Source organism: Ursus americanus, chromosome 10 (assembly GCF_024610735.1).
Source record: "Ursus americanus isolate L20-20 chromosome 10, mUrsAme1.1.p, whole genome shotgun sequence".
Classification (NCBI taxonomy): Eukaryota; Metazoa; Chordata; class Mammalia; order Carnivora; family Ursidae; genus Ursus; species Ursus americanus.
The window spans coordinates 9,743,286-9,762,104 of NC_142136.1; the positions used below are offsets into that span (position 1 = coordinate 9,743,286).

The 18,819-nt window shown below is 43.5% G+C and overlaps 2 protein-coding genes across 4 annotated transcripts in view; one reads left to right on the forward strand and one right to left on the reverse strand.

The window, feature by feature from the left end:
• Nucleotides 1-7,753, forward strand: part of FGF14 (fibroblast growth factor 14) — a 589,777-nt gene extending 582,024 nt beyond the window's left edge. For 2 of the 3 annotated variants that reach the window (XM_087864997.1, XM_087864998.1), the window contains one exon: nucleotides 1,706-7,753. In XM_087864997.1, the coding sequence (XP_087721123.1) occupies nucleotides 1,706-1,842 (137 nt within the window). In that variant the 3' untranslated portion in view covers nucleotides 1,843-7,753. The remainder of the gene's footprint in view (nucleotides 1-1,705) is intronic. The other variant, XM_045812769.2, reaches the window with a different exon arrangement.
• Nucleotides 7,754-8,743: 990 nt separating this feature from the next.
• ITGBL1 (integrin subunit beta like 1) overlaps nucleotides 8,744-18,819 on the reverse strand; it is a 204,818-nt gene continuing 194,742 nt past the window's right edge. Inside the window, exons 11-13 of the mRNA XM_045812767.2 lie at nucleotides 16,343-16,489; nucleotides 9,440-9,553; nucleotides 8,744-9,011 (exon numbers count right to left, since the gene is read on the reverse strand). Of these exons, the coding sequence (XP_045668723.1) occupies nucleotides 8,920-9,011; nucleotides 9,440-9,553; nucleotides 16,343-16,489 (353 nt within the window). The 3' untranslated portion in view covers nucleotides 8,744-8,919. The remainder of the gene's footprint in view (nucleotides 9,012-9,439; nucleotides 9,554-16,342; nucleotides 16,490-18,819) is intronic.

Consider the following 18,819-nt stretch of genomic DNA (forward strand, 5'->3'; position numbering starts at 1 on the left):
GGGTTTTGCTGTCCTTCCAAAGTAACACCTCTGTAATTTGGCCTTACTGTTTTACATGAATTGAGAGCATCAGACTCACCAATATTCAAATGCAAGTGAAATATTTGAAAACTAAGTCCATAGCAGTTCTATAAAAATCTTGTTTCTTTGCCACCTTGCTTTGTCTCTTTACATTAACTTTTGCTTTGAATATGAACTGATAGGAACTAACTAAATTCTAAAACCTTATCTTCTAGCCGCATCAACATAATGAAAACCAAAAGAGACTTCATGTCTCTTAACTGAGGCAAAAGCTGGAGACCAGCTATTTTTGTATATCTAGCAGGAAATATCGGAGACTGAGACGTGGTGTAATAATATCACTTGGTATTTGAATCATACACTGAACAGTTGTGTGTATGTGTGCGTTGTGCGTTCATGGACTTCAGAGGCAGAGAGAAGCAGTATTTTCAAATAATTAGCAGACAGAAGTACCCTAAAAATAACGAAGGGGGTATTATAACGACGGAGGTTATCACTTAGTGTAATTTATAGAGGAAGATTAATTTCCAACTTTCAAAACCCATACGGAATGTACATTATATGATTGGAAACGTGAGGGCAAATTAGGTACTTGATTAATTATTGATGCTCTGGGGCACTCCTGTCTCTTCCACACCTTCACCGCATGGACGGTCAAGGTTAATGCTGTGACGCTGTCGTCTCCTAACTGCGTTAGTAGTGGGAGTGAGACTGGAAGGCGCTTCACGGATGTGGATTAATTCCCTGGTACCTTGCCGGGTCCTCGCAGACAGGCCGGGCGCACACGCGCTCTCAGAGCTGGGTGCTGCTGCCAGGCCGCACGGCCCTGACGCCAGAGGCCTGTGCCGCCGCCTTGAGCGGGTGGGGGGCCCACGATGGGGCGCCCACCTGACCGTGAGGAGACAGTCTCTTCATAAAATACCGTATACGGGAAACACTCTCCACAGCACAGCGGCTTAGACGGCCCGAATTCTCTAGCATTTCTGACGGCAGATGATTCCTGCTCAGCTGATTTCCCCCAAGTCAGTCTTCCATGTCCTTGCACGGCATCTCTTAGAGTCCGCTTCCAACAAGCCACCTGAGCGGCTGGGATAGCCGCGGCCCTGGATACTCGTCAAGCAGCTCCTCAGCGCTCACTCGGACATGGCTTGTGTGTGTGTGATTGTGTTGCTTTTGAATCACTTGAGAGAAACATAATGTAATGATCTAGGGTGTCCATACCGGGCCTCGAAAAGATGGATGGGAACGAGGGGGTTCAGGGGTTGACATCGGTGTGCCCTGGAAGGGAAGTCTGAGTTTTCCTAGCTCTACAAAGAGAAGGAGGTTAAGTGCTCGCCCATCCCCCACACTGTGTGTGTGTGTGTGTGTGTGTGTGTGTGTGTGTGTGTGCGCGTGCCGGTGCCGATGCCTGCTTTACATCTGAGGCCCACGAAGAGGCCCTAGCTCCTATTTAAACCTCCCCTCCTAGACAGAAACCCAGGCACACCCACGTCCGTATTTTGGTTCTAGAAACCAGAGAATGCGAAGGAAGTCATTTCTGCCCCGGGGGCGGGAAACGATGGCTTCACCACGGGAATTGCCTCCCCTACGCGGGGTTGCTTTACTCCGGCGCGCGGCCACGCTCGAACCTAACCGGGTCATGTCTCCTCCCCTCCTTCCCTCATGCCCTCCTGCCCGTCACCAGTTGCCATGTACCGAGAACCGTCTTTGCATGACGTCGGAGAAACGGTCCCGAAGGCCGGGGTGACGCCGAGTAAAAGCACAAGCGCGTCGGCAATCATGAATGGCGGCAAACCAGTCAACAAAAGTAAGACGACATAGCCAGATCCCCACCGGTGTTGTGACTCAGTCGTCCCGCGCAGTTGAGTGATTTATCCTTGCCGGACAGTCCTGCTCCGTGGCTGAGGCGCGGCTGGAAGTCGGCCGGAGCTTGCTCCCGGCTCGCTCGAACTTCTTGGTTGCAAGTGGATAAATCTCAACCTGTTGCGCCCCCAGAACAAGAAGACGCCTGGACAACCAGCTAAACTCAGACCATGGAATGCCCTACCAGATATGGAATGCCTTTTTAATATCTTTTCTGTGACCGTGACACTTCATGTGAATGACATACTTCACAAGTACACTCGATACCTTGCCTGCTGACAGCTACCCATAATCCTTTTTGAGTCCTGTTTCAGCGAAATCCATGTGTTTAAGTTCAATTTTGTAGCACACGAATACTATTGAGTAATTTCTAGTTAGACGCTGTAAACCTGTGCTATTATGGATTTCTCTTCTCCCCGTTTTTACAGGGCTGCTCGCTCCACTGTCTGTGACCTTTTGCAGGGATTGTATTCCTCTAAATCTTAAATGTGGCAGTTGGCCTAGTTCGGAGAGCGATCAGGGAATCAGGAAGCCTTCTAAACCTATTATTACAAATTGCATCTCTAAAGATTAAGAGTGTTGTCTCCGGCTCCCACTATCGATTAAACACACATATACGCTCTATCCAGTAGCAGACACTGTGCTCCTGAGGTCGGCGTTGCCGGGGTGAGAAATGGGTCAAACACAGTCCCGGGGGAAGCTCTCTACGATATGTGTTTGACATCCCCCTATAGTTTCTTTGTGTGTGTGTGTGTTTTATACATATCACAAGCTTACTGGTAATGGTAACATTTGCCTTGCCCAGCGAGCAAGACCCACTGGTTTTTGAGAAAGTGGGTCCAAAGAACTCTGTAGGCCTTGTAGGCCTGATTAAGGTTCATTTTTCATCTACTGATCCTCATTATTTGGAAAAAAGGAAAAAAAAAGAAAATTCAATAATTACAACCTACAAGAATTGCGCTACCTAAATCCATTTCCGATATAATCCTACCTGTTTTTAATGAACCGAACTGAATGCCATCCCCGGTTTTGGCTGCGTTCCACTCATACTCAGCAGAGCATGGGCAAGGCGGCTGTTGTGTTCTTTTCTGCAGCAGCAATGCAAACGTTAGTTATAAATTAGACTTTAATATTTTTGGTGTTTAATGACAAGTTTTTAAACTGGACATACTAGGAAAAACTATTTTTTTTAGCTCAGCATGCTGAGTCAGGTACTGTGTAAGTCACCACTCCATACCTGTAACTCAGCTTCTCGGGGCCCCGGGTTGCCCAGTAGCTGGGGTAGAGGTGCCTTGCCATGAGCTCAGAATGCAGTCTGTTGAATTCTTCTGGATAAAATTCATGGCAAACCAACACGTTCAAACATCAGGTTTTTGGTCCACTCCATTGATTTGCTTTTGTTTTATTTTGCTTTCTTAATTTCCTTTTGCCTAAGTCCGAGCTTAGGGAAGACAACCGCTAAGAAAGGCCACGAAATCGTTGACTGCACAGGGAAGAAACCATGCAAAACGTTCGCTATGGGATATAAAGAGTTTCAAAATGTGGAATACGAAACTGTTTGGAAATATATTTGTTAACTCTGTGTGTACTTAATAAAATTCAATGTTTCCTCCTCAGAAGAGTTAACTGAGACCAAACTGAACCTCATTTATAGAAAACTATAAATGTACTGGCCTCTTATGATTATTTCCATGTGGAAGGCTGACCCAGTCGCCACTCCCCTGCCTCCCCCCCCCATCTGCACTGTATTTCCTGGGAAATTATTTTGCCACTGCGTTCCTAAGTCTCCATGACAGCCCTTGCCCGGCATTTAAAAATTTTGGCCTGCTTAGCTGATTAAAGATTTAGTATAAATTTAACTGTTTATGCTTACTTCATTTTCATATTGGATTTCATTTTAATAAATAAAAAGTTAGCATAACGTTTGAGTAGATTTATTGTCAATAATGCTAAAGTACGAATACAACAAAATGATTCCTTCAACCATTCTTGGTTTCTTGTGACACCGTTTTAAAGCCCATCATTTGCAACAGGATGAGTTAAAATCCGTTAGATGAATTTCACGAACCAATTTAGGGAAGACATGTATTCTATAATCTGTGGCAAACCGAATTATTTAACTTGACATTCCAATTAGATGGGCTTATAGACACTGCTTCCCCCAATATACACACACACACTAACACACACACACACACACGCACACGCACATGCACACACAACAAACAACCCCACCTATTTGGTTTTGGTAATCAGCCCTATATGCTGTTTTCTCCCCCTGCAAGCCTGTTTATTGGTTAAAATTAAGACAAGATTTATTTTTGTAAATGACTGAGATTTATGTCAATGTGCACCTCCGTTTTGTTTTTTATATTATTTGTCTCCAAGGGCATTTATCCCTATGAATGGATGTCAAATACTTTCTGCTAATATATGTTTAGACATATTGCCGACGGGTCCTTGTTATTTGTAAATTAGACGGTTTCCTTTGTGTCTGGTCTCACCTGTTGCATGGGACGAGGACAGCACTGATGAACTGCATGTAGTAGGACCTGTGTATCAAGAACTGTTGGTATGTACTATTCAATTTACATACAAAAAGTCTGTCTGCATTGTACAGTTTCTGTGTTTAATACCATTTGTTGTATTCACAAATACAACATACTGAATAAAATATTGATATGAAGGCATATTACAAAACATCAAACAACTTTATGTAACAAAATGCCATTGCTTCACCCACAACTATAGAGAAATGTCATGTAAATAAGTTGGTACACTCAATGTCCCCCTTTACCATGCCAAAGAAGATTTTAGCTCTTTGATGATACCTCTCTTGCTATTTTTCTGGGATAAGACGCCAACATTTTTTCCCCTCAAAAATTAAGTTTGCTGTTATTAAGCAAGTGCAATCTGTCCTCATTGATGTTCTGTATAGTAAATCTGATGGAATTCATTTGTACTACAGACTGTGTGTTTTGTACCTCCGTGTACATATGTCAGTCGCATTGAGTCTTATGTCACATTCCTTTTGCATGCATATCTGGTAGGGGAGGATATTTCTACTGATCTGTTATGGTAGCCAATTGCTTCACCCATCCCTCCGCAATGCTCGGGAATGTTCGTTGTTTCGATATTCCAGGCGACACCACGTTCATTTTCTTTAAAGTTTGCTTTCTAAAATGTTTGGCTACAACTTTACTTGGAAAAAATATAGAGGAGATCCAGATGGTGCGCCCTATGTAAAGAGTGAAATGGTCCTGAGCAACAGTTTGCTACAAATCCTGCAGAACTTAGAGATTCTTGCCCTAAGCGGTGGCCTGTCCTGAGTGTTGGGGATAGCAGGTGGCTTTAGGAGCTCCACAATGGGCCGACAAGACTCCTGCTGCAGTCCTAACTGTTTGCCTCTTGGAGAGTAAGCAGAGTGAGTATTTTTAACACACCTGGCCAGTTGCTCAATTAATGCCTAAAGCACTAAAACAGTCAGATGTTTTCGAGATGACCAATATTAGACTTGGTTTTCTTTTATAAAACAAAACAACAACAGCAACAACAAGAACTTCTTGTTCCTTAAGTTAGACATGTATCATTTCATTTCAGTTTTTATTCCTAATACTAGAGGGAGAACTAATGTTTGAAGGAGAGACCAGATGACTAAGAAATGCATTTTAGAAGGAAATAAAATAATTGAAACCTATTTTCAATTGTATTTCAGAACAAGACTATTTCCAGGGAAAGCAATTGGCTAAATGCAGACATACCAACATCCAGACGCAAACTGTGTTACTTTGGAGTAAAATACATTTCCTAGCTTAAGTTTCTTAGTTTATAAGGGGGCACACAAGGCCTGTTGACTCTTGGATACTGGGTAGGGCTTCAGAGTTTTGACAGTGAGTCTGCAAACAAAGGCTGAGTTGTGATTTGTTTTATTTTTTCTTGGTTTTCTCTATCATTCGGTCTGATCCTGATGTTTGCTGGCAAAGATTGTGTTTGCATTCGAAGTGCTGGAGGCCGTTCCTTTCAAGGTGCTACAGGAATCTAGATTAGCTCAAGGGGTCCAGGGAGAAAATGGGGTATCATTATTATCCTCTTGGGTCTTAGGACCTTAGTAGAGTTTTACTGAAAAGTCCTTGTGGAAGACTTCCTCAGTAATGGTTTGCCAACAAGCAGGGTGAGTGCCAACACCAGCTGCAGACGTGTCTCGTCCTTCCCAACTGACCTTAATCTTCCCGAACTTCCCACCAACTCCAACAAGCCGATGAGCTTCCCACATTTACTCTTCCCCTATTACAAGTTTGTTCCTGCCCTGCCTTTTTTTTGAAAGAGGGAGTTTTGTTTTTTTTTTTAATCTTAGTAACGGAATTTAAAGTCAAAATACAAAGTCACATTGAAAAAGGGTAGGATTTACGTCTTTACATGTAACTATATTTTATTTTTTCCAACTTAAACATGTAAATTAAATAACTTCTTAATAGGTCTATTGATGATTGCATTGCTAGAGTCAAAATCATATACACGCATACGAAATATTATAGCAGACAGAAAGAAGTAAAAAACTATTTCTGATTTAAAAGAAAAGTATTCATTAGAGATTAGGTACCAGGTGACTTATGCTATAACTCAGTTTCAGTTCAATAATTTGTAGCTAAATGAATCCAGAAGATAGCTGACTGTCCTATATTTTCAGCCTTGTCAAAAAATTTGAACAAACCACATTTTGAAATTTCTCATATAATAATTTCTCCATCTCAAAACTTTTCCTTAAAAAACATAAACGCTGAGGACACTTTTCTCATACGAAAATATAAAAAGAGAAGCCCTTCATTGTAGTTGTTAACAAAAGAGATAACAAACGTAGAGAACAGCAAGAAAAATAAGACAGAACGAGGATTCCATGAGAAGACAAAGGAGAGCTCAGGTTGGCAAAATGCTGCTCCATTGGGAGCCAAGTCGAGCCCACAGTCTGTTTTTGTAAAAAAAAGCCCGTGAACTCCAAATGAGTTTGCTTTCTGTTTTCCCTTTTATAGTTTTGAAGTATTAAAAACAAACAAAGAAGATCCAACAGAGATGTATGTGGCCCACAAAGTCTAAAATATGTATTCTGGTCCTTTATCGAAGGTGGAGTTCCTCAGGAGGGAAGCTGAAGGCGGTTTGTGTTATGATGGCTAGAGAGTGAAGGGAATTCTGATGATGGTGCATCATCGAGTCATCAAAAGTGCTACCGAACAATTACAACAGGTTTGTTTGAGGCTTAAAATGATTAGCTAGAGAGGAGGAAAGAATATAGTCTATATTATTTCTCAACTGCTTCTATTTCCCTCATTTTACAAAACCGATATATCAACGGACATACTCAACAATAGAGATACAACTAATATGGTTGCACTCCATAATCTCAGGATAGAGATAACAATTTTATAAATCTATTAAAGTATGAGAACACTATTAGTACTATAAAAGTCAGCATCAGATAAACTTTCTCTTAAATAATTTTCAATATTAAATTTTTAAGTAACTCGGCAAATGCATATTTTCCTTATTTTTGGTGACTTGACTTATGAAGTCCAAGCCATGACTCTAGAATATTTACATCATTAAGTAAAATTTCCAAGTAAAAATTTTCATCTTAAACAATGCGGAAATGGTTTTGTTACATTATTCTAGGATTTTACAAAATATAATTCACATTTAGAAAAAAAAGTGGGTTTTTTAGCTCCAAATAATTAAAGGTTGCCTAAACTAATGTGTGTAAGTAGATTTAACTGTAAATATGTAAGGGAAGTCCTAATTATTGTACATTTTCATAATTCAATGTGAATTTCATACAGAGCAAAATTTCACCATTAAGAAAATAAACATTTTGTTCCTATTGCTGAGTGAATATTTGTAATTTCTACTTAAGACATTTCTAGATTTTTTTTTTTATCCACTGAGCTTTGAGACTGGTGTCATTTGATCACAGTATGTCTTCTTGACTTCTCTGCATGACCCTATTTTGCAGTAAATGTATCCTTAGGAATAAGAGTCTTTTAAGGGAAACGAATGCATATTTCAGGCCCCTCCTAGGTCCCATTAGATATTGTCCTCTTGAAAGGCAAGTTACCATGGAATAGTTTAAATAGTGAAAAATCAGAGTCCTCGTACGCCTACCCCTGCCCAGTTTAAAAAGGGATCCAGTAACAGAAGACGCCCCTGAATACCTATTCATTCTGTGTTGTTCATCAGCAGTAGCCAAATATATATTGACACATTGTAAGCAACTTAAGTCACTATTTATTAAAAATGTCAAATTGTACATTTCTCATACTGCCTTCCTAAGAGAATCTTTTTCGTGAGTTTAAAGTGAGACCAAACGAATGACTTACTGGCTAAAATGGACCAGTCTTTTTCTTTACAAAGCACTGGTGATCCAGCCTCTGCCCCCCACCTCCCTCCGCCCCCCCCCGCCATTTTCCCTTATGTGTGTTTGTCTTTATTGTCCCCGTATGGAAATGCTGAGTCACAGGAATCCTGAAAAAAATAAGATCGATGGCTTTATGTGAGGATATTTCCATAGATTCTCATGTGGTCTTTTTTGTGAGGGATATCCGTGTCTAACGACCGTGTAATCCAACATTTCTCAACTCCGGCACTATTAACGTTTGGAGTCCGCTAACTTTTTGCCGTGGGATGTTCAGCAGCATCCCTGGCCTCTAGCCACTAGAGGCCTGTCGCTCGCCCTCCCACCCCACCCAGCATGACAATCGAAATTGTCCGTACACGTTGCCAAGTGTTTTCCAGGTGGCGAAGTCACCCTTGTTGAGAACCACTGATGTAAATCCTGGAAGACAAATTCTTTCTGGCGTTATTTACATCAGACTTTGCTTAACTCATTTTTTAATGGGTACCCAGACTTCATGCAGGCATTCAGAAAGAGAAAAACATACAATAGTCTGTTTGACCTGTCCTAGTGGTGATTATACAAGGTTTCCTTTGCATGTATATTGTTCTAATGGCCTAGAAAAGTAAAGACTCCAGTCCTGTCCCATGTAATTGTTAAGGATACTCTGTGCCAAGCCAGATTTCGCACGCATTTCCGTTCCATCCATCCCAGCACTCACAGTTCCCGCAGCTACAAAGTCCATTCCCTGCAAGAAAACACACGGGGGCATCATCATCGTGACTGAAATGCACCGGGTTAAAATACGGTCTTATCAACCACAGCCGCTCATAGTCGCAGCCATTCCACTCGCCCTCTTACAGCCACCTTGTTAATATCTTACCGACAGCTATGGGAAATCGGATCTTTCAAACGATTGCTGGCCTCCGCTTGGTGCCACCAGCCGGGGAGCAGCCAGTCAGTAGTGCCCACCCTGCCCCGTTCCAGCTGGGCTCTGTCTCCATCTCTGTTTCCCCCCGAGCTTGTTTAAGCGCGTGTATTTCATAAGCAATTCTCAGGACTCGATAATCGGGAGAGCCCCAGCCACCCCACAGCCATGGGCGGCACCATGGAGGGGGGCTGTTTGTCTTTCTCACCAACGGGGGTGCAGAGCAAGCCGAGCGGGTCCTACCGCACCTGTGCAAATGAGGCCGTCGTGCTTGTCACAGTCCCTGTCATCACAGTCACAGAGTTCTCCAGAAATATACCACTCTTCCGCAGAGCAAATGCACTTTCCACAGTGGCAAGAGCCTGAAATCACAAAGGGCACGACTCGCTGTCACCACAGCACTAAAGGTTTCTGTCTAGAATAGAACACCGTCAACGCACGAACAACAGGCTTCTAAAAACCCATCTTCCCGAGGTACAAGTTTATTGAAGAGCCTGTTGCTCAGAGGGGAGCTTTGCTTACCGCAATCCATAAAGGTCATCCAGGAAAGGCTTCATTATGGATCTAGACAATTGCAATTAGCCTTGAGCAAATGTTCCACGGCCCAGTCTGGTTGAAATGTCAGTAAGAGCAGAACGTGCGGATTCTTATAGATAGCCTTCCAAAAAGGTGTTCAAAAACAGATGCTTTTTTCTTTTTTTTCCTGGGATGACTCATGTTTTAAACTGTCTGCTCTTTAAAGGAACTGAACGGTAAGTTTTATTAAATAAGGATGTATTTTATAATTAAAATTGCTACTAAATTATTGGGCTTCTGCTTTTGGATTTTTGTCTACATAATTTTCTGAAAGGAGGGACACACCTGCGTATTGGGGGGCTCGTCACAGTGCTCCAAGGGCACACACGACCGTTCGTGGGCATCTGACTCATGAGATCTCACTCTGGGGGTCCCCTGCCACGACCCAGGAGAGCTCTAATCTCCCCCCAAAAGTTCATCTTCCATGAAGCTCTGGGTCTAACCAACTTTTTCATTACTTCACCCATTTCCCCTCTTTTTATTTCTTATCGGTAAGAATCTTCCACTTCTGTTATCAAACATATCTTGGTGTGCTGAAAAACAATTTTATGAGTGGTATATTTAAAAGAAGAGAAAACACATGAATTAAATGGTCTCACAAAGAGAAGAAAGTTCTCTTGGTCTACACAACCTTACGTTACAGGCTCAAAACCCCTCACCGGGCAAAATTACTTCTATAGCAGCAGTAAAGACAACTTTAAAATTAAAAAAAGAATCGAAGAAACAAAGAAAAAAGGACTTCCCCTTCCTTCTACGCCCTTGGCTTCTTTGTTCCTTCCCAACGTGATTTCCTTTTACTAAATGAGGTCTATCTATCACTAAATGTTTCAGGTCAAAAATCACCCTCACAGAATGTGAAGTAGAAAAGTATTTTGATATATTTAACCAAATTCCAGACTTGCTAAGTTCAAAAGGTATTGGGAGCGGGGCGGGGAACCAACATTGATCAGTGCCTCTGGGAAACACAGAGTCATTGAAAAATGAGTTAGCGAGCTGGGAGAGAACAGTGGTTACAGAAAGGAATTGGTATTTGTTTAGATATCATGAAAGGTTCATATAAACGGGCCCCACGCCTCAGGCCCTTTGTGATACTTCACAGGGAAACTGGCATGTGCGTGTAGCTACCAGAATCCCCAATGGCCAAATTAAACGTGTGACATGGTTTGTCACACTTCTCACGGTAAGGGAGAAGTCAGAATTAGTCGTATGCTGACAACGGTGTTTACACTGATCAACTCCTTGCTTAACCACAGCACGATTTCATTGAGTCTTGACTGTTTTCCTGAGGGTCTAGAATGATCTGCAGGCTCTTGGGCACAGTCTAACGACTCTCGCTTTCGATGAAGGGCCGGCAGGCTGCCGAGGACCCAGGAGCCGAGCGTCCTGGTCAGTCCGTGAGGGATGGTGGCTCCTTCTTGGCCACATCCAGGTAGAGAGCTTCCTCAGTTTAGAAGTTATTTATCTTAACTTCAAAGATTTTCTTTCAATTTTCTTAGGCCCGGAAATGTTCAACATACAGCTACTCATTTAGCAGATGGTTAGCGATATATCTACAACAGAGAAAACCTGGGGCGTGTCATTGACTTTTCACTGCAATTTCCTCAGAAGGCACCGTATTTAGTGCCTTCTTTCCATGACTAGAGGGAAATCAATTATTTGAAGAATCTGACTGGTTTTAGTTGTTTCTAAAATAGTGCCTCCCTTACATTGCAAAATTATTTCTACAAAGAAGCAGAAGCAAATGACGTTATATGTCCATGATATTCGTGTATCACACCTAGGAGATAGATATATATTTTTATTTTGTGACAATTCATGAAAAGATCTCACATTTCACTTTTAAACTTATCCCCGGCTCTGAAACTATTCCAACTGATGCTCCAGCTTCTGAAATGCTCAGCTTCAGGCCATATCAACGCACTTTCCCAAAACTGATAAGCTCAGCTAAAGTTAATATGGTATACACTGACAGACCGTTTGACAAATAAATTCCAGTTCCCAGAGTCTACTAGGTACTGAAATACTTAGAACGAAAAATGCGGATTGATTTTTGTGTGTGCTGTGAAAACTAGCTTTTCTCGGTCAGCATCTTCCCCAGCTGTGTTGCTCCTTTCCTGTTTGTCAATTCTCAGTGTATCTTAGAGGTCGGAAATTCTTCTAGGCATAGCCTCACAATGTAATAACACAGTGGGATAGTTCTTAGGACCTCTTATAGCCTTTGTCACAGAGTACTGGCTGTTTTCATTGACGATCAGAGGTCAAATTGCCGTCTCTGCAAAGGGAAAAACTGAGGGAGAGGATTCTGTCGGACACACACAGGCCACATGACTGCCAAGAGGGGACCAACTGTTGAGCTCAGCTGGCCAGGACCCACTCACACCCATGAGACCAGTCCAGTCATAAGGAACAGCTGGCCCATCTTGGCAGGGGCTCTCGGGTAGTAGGCTCAGGACAGCAACACCACTAACCCATTTATTTTCTTTCTCAGTATAAGGACCCCCAAGAAGGCTCCGATCTCCCTTCTGTGCTTCTTACTGGTTTCCATTCCTGGGGAACCAGCCACATTTTCTCATTTGTCTTCAAAGCAGCCTTAGGACTTAAGAAGGGGAAGCTAATGAAATTCTTCTGCCTTCTTCAAAGATGAGAAAATGGGAGTACAGACAGGATAAGGGAATTACTCAGGGCCACATGGGCCAGACACAACAGTTATCCCAAGATTTCAATCTGACTCAGTCTGTTCTTGTCTCTACCTACCTATCCTTGGAAAAACTTCCATATAGTTTCAAAAAATGAGCTGTGTGTTCTCACAGCTCTGACGAGACAGCCACACTGGGGGAAGCAACTAGAACTCTTGGCAAAAGCTGGCTTTTGAAGTGCAACTTGTACCCTTTCCCTTTCATGGGGATGGAGGACGAGCCCTGGTGGAGTAGAGGGGACGACAGGCAGGTGGGCACGCGCACCGTGGCTTCCATGGCTGACGCGGGACTCAGCAAGTACCCTTGGGAGAGTTTAAGGAGACATCCAATGATACACAACTACAGTCATTGTCACACAACAGCAGCTTTAAGAGTATCGCAGGTGACGACCCGGATCTAGGTTGAAGTTACGAAGGTAGAAAGGTTATCGGGTACTCTTGGATCCAAATAAATAAATAAATCCCCAAACAAACAGCCTACGAATTATGTCACGTATTCCACAAAGGTGGCTAAACTCAGGGGAGACCTGGCTCTAAGCTCATCCCTCTGGCTATTCACACCAACAGTTTGAGTCTAAGGGCGAGGCACCTTTATTAGCTGTCCCATTAATAAAGTTGGACTTTCTTTTTCGTTCATCAAGCCTGACAAAATGCTGCAACCTGACCTCCCAGCAGGCACTTTTCTTTCACTATTGTACTAACTACTCCATCTGTTATGAAGGTCACAACAATGTATCTTGTTTTAAATTTTTCTACGGAGTGATTTATTGTCTTGGCTATCAATTTGTAAAGAAATAAAACGCTATTTCTTCATCGTCTCCTGAGGTGACAACTTTATTCACAGCTCACGGGAAGCGCATGACCCAGACTTGTCTTTCTGGTGGAAACACTTGGCTGGCGGTTTGGGCCGCCACCTGGCAGCCATGTCATCTCAGGCTTACTGCTCATGCCTGTCCCACGTTTGGAGAAAGAGAAAGGCTCCAACTTCCTCTGTGATCATCAGGGTCAGGGGTTTTCGTTTGCAAATTTGAGAAAAAGCATATGGAATTTGGGCAAGTCCATGAGATCAAGAAATAAATGGTCCTAGTCAAGTCGCTGGCACAGACTTCTCTATCTCGCCACCATGTTAGAAGACCGTTAGTCTACTTCCTGGACTACTTTTCCTGTGGTTCTTGGGGTGGGGGTGGAGTGGCACCCTCCATGGGGACAGGAATAACGGCTGGACCCCTGTTCTCCTCTATGCCTGCAGTTTTATGATCTTGGTCTCAGCCCCTTTCTTCCTGTATAGTCCAACTGATGGCTCCGGAACAGGAGGAGAGAGAGAAGCCACAGCCAGCTGCTGCCAACAGTAGGAACGCCCGCCATCGCCACTAACACCAGTCTCCAAAAGCACAGCCTCCGGGCAGCTTTCACATTCTGACTTTAACGACTCTAAAACTCTCTACTCAATGAAGGATAAACCGCTTAGACAAATAGACTTTCAACCCTTCATTGATCTCTGGATATATTTCCATCACCCAAAGCAAACAATCTGAAAAGGCATTAACTAGAGACAGATTTCCTTGTTCTGCTTTGTTCTGAGGAAATGCCTTCGGGTCAATATTTAGTCAACCTATTCTTTTCTTGCATTTTCTGCATATATGATGCTGGAGAGTAAGACTCTCCTCAGAAAGTAATGGCTTTAAAAAGAAGGTTCATTTCTTCAAAAGAAACGATTTCTCTTTGTATGAAATTCAGTGTAGGAAACGACAGACTGGTATTTGCGCTATGGGGGAGCATGGCTTTGTGCTTTCTGACTGTAGCTGCAACTGGACATGGCTTAGCCAAGGCCCACTCGTGGACAACGTGAATGATTCCATAGTGTGTCTTGTAAATACACACACACAAACGCTCCCAAAGTGGCTGATTTTTAAAGTAAACTAATACTAACGGGCCCATCCGTGTTTTAATGGGACTGGGCATCCTCATTCTATGGCATTTCTGTGAAAAGTTACTATCCTTATTCCAACGATAATGCCATTGTGGAAAATCAACCAAAAAAATCTGAACTTCCAGGCTCTGTGTTAGGAGCCGTACTCGGGAAGAAATCTAATTCAGACAGGTTGATCTTTCTCACCTGTCGGTTATTTGCAGGACGCTGCCTTCTGGTCTGATAACATTTCTTTTCTCCGCCCCCCACTTCCCCCTGGAAGGTTAATTCCATCCCTACGGCCTTTCCTGTTTGCTTTGTTCACCTCCTCCTCCATAATTCCTTCCCCGCTTTCTGGCCCACCCAACAGACTTGAACCTAAAGCAAGCGTTTCCAGGCAATGAGAGCCCCCGACAGACAGACTGGTGCTAGATTCATCTGGGAGTTGGAATTAGAATGAATTTAATAAAAGAACAAACAAGGAACAAAGTGGTTGCTTTCCACTCATTCGATTGCCCCCTGATGGCCAGGGCGTGAGGTCGAAGGCACGGCGTGCTTGGCAGAGCACGGTAAACCCAGAGTCTCAAACCCAGCACGCCCGGAAACCAAGGACAAGCACAGCTGTCTGTTGAAGCTGAGCACGTTTCAGTTTTCCACCTTCCTCCCGGCATCCCATGTGGTCAGAGCATTCCATCAGATTCTATCTTTGCAGTTATGCCAGAAAGCCTCTCTGAGCCTGAAGGCGGTGGCCTTTGGCGGTAGGTAAGGGGACAGCCACTGTGTAGGGGCACATCCTGCTTCCGAAACCGCCGTCACTCTCTAGCCGTTCACGTGCTTCCCGGGGGCTTCTTCAGAAAGATACTTAACGTGCTAACTGGGACCCAGGGGGAGGGGTTTGAGGGTGAACAGTGCAGTTTCACCCCTAGCTGTGCGCCTTGTCTGAAAAGCAGGGAGGGGGCTGTGCTGAAGAAGAGAGTCTGGACACTCCGTGCCATCTAGTTTCACGAGGGGCAGCTCCCGAACGTTACTGAGAATCTGGTGAGCTTCCAGAGCCTTCCTGGTGTTTTCTTAGGCACTAGCGACAGCGTCCTAGAGGAGCCCATATGCACCATGAGAACGGGATTTTAAGTCTCTTCAAGAATTCACACAGAAATATCAAGGTCAAGGTGCCTGAAATTTAGTCTGTCAGTATTCTTTCTCAGAAAAAAAAAATCTGCTCTGCTTTTCTGGGGGACTTGAGGGGACAATGGGCGGGATTGCTATTCTTCTAGAATTTGTTTCTATGGCAAACTTTTGATTGGGATGGTAACTCTTATTCAATCAACTTGAAAATTATAAACACGTTGCAGGCTTAAATTTTTGTTATATATTAGATTACATGTTTGGTTGGAAAATTGGTGATTTTTAGGCCAAAGAAAATGACACCAGAACTTTGAGACTCATAGACTCTTCCTTTCCTTTTTTATGAAACAAAATATTTAGTTTCCCTTTATGTCTTTTTGCCCCCTTCAACCCTCCCCTCCCCCCTACCCCCACATCATCCAGCCTGGGAAGGGTCCAGTCCTGCTTGTTGACAGTTCAGACCCTTGTGATCACTTTTCTGCAGTTCTGGGCTGTGCTATTTCACAGGAGAACTCAACAATTACCCCTCTGCCTTTTTTGGGGGTCCATTCACTGCCCATTACATCTTGTTGTCTTTTCTTCTTTATACAATTACCAATTACATGTCACTCTGCCATGATGATGCACGCAAGTGGCCGAGGACCTTCTTGCAGGAAAACCTTCCCACGCCTTTCATTTTCTCAGACCCCACGCTACATGTGCTTAACTTGCAAGTCTGAAGTCTGGTAGGAGCAGAGGACAGCATGGTTTTCATTCCCACGAAGTGCCGCCGGGAAAGGTGGTACGCGCTGTCCTGCAAACCATGTGTCGGAACGGGGACCGGGTCCAAGCTCCCACAGAGGTACTCACCCTTCCCGGAGCACAGTATGCCATCCGCCGATTCGCACAAACTCTTGCTTTGCTCCTCCGTCAAGTTGCACTTCCGCGGGTGCTGGCAGAGCTTCCCGAACCAGCCTCTCTCACACACGCAGTGACCACAGGAGCATGTTCCGTGGCCTGCGAAGCAATCACGGGGGTGGGGAGGGGGTGAGAGGGGGAGATGGGTAAATATCCAGCGGAATCACAGTTCTTCAGAAAGAAACACGTAAACCATAGGACCTCATGCCCTAGCAAGCAAACATGCTTTCCTTTAAACACAGTCCATTTGGCAGATGGTTGTTTAAAAGAACTTCACAACCGGGTTCCAGATTAGCATACGACCTTTGAATGTAGCACAGGAGATGGTCTAAGAAAGAAAGAAACCTTGAAATCATTTAAAATGGAATTTCATCGTCGTTCTTTGATACAAAACACTTCCTCATCTGCATTTTTATCAGCAGGAAGTCTTAGCGTGCTTCCTCATTGCCACACCACGGCGTCCAGACCAACTTGCAAGGCTAGTCACGTTACCAAGGCTTGCGGCATTTACTGATCGCCCTCCTATTGTTTACTAATAAAAAGCAAAAGGTTAACTTCCCCTGGAATGGCATTGTGTTACTTTATCTGTGTATCCTGCCCTTAATAATAAGAACAGATGTAAGTTTAAGTCAATTTATTGTATAGATGTTAAAAACAGCATAAGGCTTAGATTCATATCTGGGACCTTTTTTTTTTCCCTTTTGTTTTTGTCATTGGCTCTTGGTTCTGGGGATGTTTATTTTTTGGTGTATACATAACACTGTATTTATCACAGTCACACACCAGCATAAAGTCCATCTAATTGCTTGTCACCAGCATCCCATTACATTATCTCATCTTCCACTTTAATTTATTTTCAACCGATGCTTCATTCTTTTACTTGTATGTACATTACCTTACAGCCAGATCTCTTCAAACAGAACAACCAAAAAACCATCTGTTAGGTAAAATTTGCTGATGAGGAGCAGAGCATTTTGCTAGGCACCAGGGGATACAAAATCAAGCATGACAGACAGGACAGGCAGGTTCAACTGCGGCATAGTTTAAAGGTATATAGTTGGCATTCATGGGCACTTTCTTCTTGAAAAGTCTCTCCTAGACTGGTTTTCATGCTGGTTTTCATGGGACTCTCCTCCTTCCGACACTTTTCCTTTTTTCTGTTTTTCTACTTTTTTTTTTCTGACCCGATTAGTGCGGGTGTCCCCTGATTGTCTACTCTTAATCTTCTTTTCTCTCTCTATAATCTCTCTTTTGAAAAATTCCTAAATCTCAGGCTTTCAGATAACGGCAATGATCACAGGACTGTATCTCCAGCCTCTAAATTTCTCCTAACGCCCACTCCCATCATTGCATATTTTGTATTCTGCTAGCATCCAGACTGACCCGTCTAGACCTGCATCTACACTTGTCCTTCGCACAGCTGCTCTTTTGTAACACCCAGTTCTTTTAATGGCGCAAACTAGCCTTGTCACCCAGTTCCAAAGATTTTAAATCACGTTTGAATCTCTCTTACTCCTTCTAAAGAGTTGTCAGAACCTGTTGAAAACTACCTCCAAAAGGTCCACCCATGTCACCCGCATAAACCTTTGAGAGACCATCTAACAGGTTTCTCCAACAGTTGTGCTCACCGCTTCCCATAGCACGACCACTCACATACGGCCTTGAGCGCCAGCATCAGCGGCTCCCTGATGCTTATGCGATGAGGTTCACCTGCTTAGCCTTACTTACACTTTAGGTTCCTGAAATACACCCCTGCCCTACTTTGCCAACCTCACTCCCTCTCTTCTCTTCTCCCCTACCAGATACTTCTTGACTTAAACTGATCTATTCATTGTTCTGCATACATGTCCCCGGCTTTTCGGATGTCACGCCTTTGCTGAGATAGAAATCGTTCTCCCTAGCCGACACAGCCTGGTCCCGATAATCTTCAAAGCTCAGGGAACATGACTGCACCTCTGTGAAGATTATTCTAATATTCCCAAGAGAAGTTCATCATCTCCTCCTCTGAATTTCTATACTACCTTACTTTTCACCTCTGTTGTGGAACTTCGGTCTTGCACTTTGTGGTATATAGTTACGTCCCAAAGAAACCCGTTACTTGACTGTGAATCCCTTGAGAGTAGAAATCACTTCTGATTCATCACTATAGTCCTTCAAAGTGCCAAGCACACTGCCCTAGACATGGTGAATCCTTAAAAAAATACTTGTAGATTGAAATCTTTTTTTTTAAGATTTTATTATTTGACAGAGAGAGGGAGACAGAGGGAGAGAGCACAAGCAGGGGGAGCAGCAGGCAGAGGGAGAAGCAGGCTCCCAGCTGAGCAGGGAGCCCCAGGTGGGGCTTGATCCCAGGATCATGACCTGAGCCGAAGGCAGCCGCTTAACCAACTGAGCCACCAGGTGCCCCTGAAATCTTTTTTTTTTTTAAA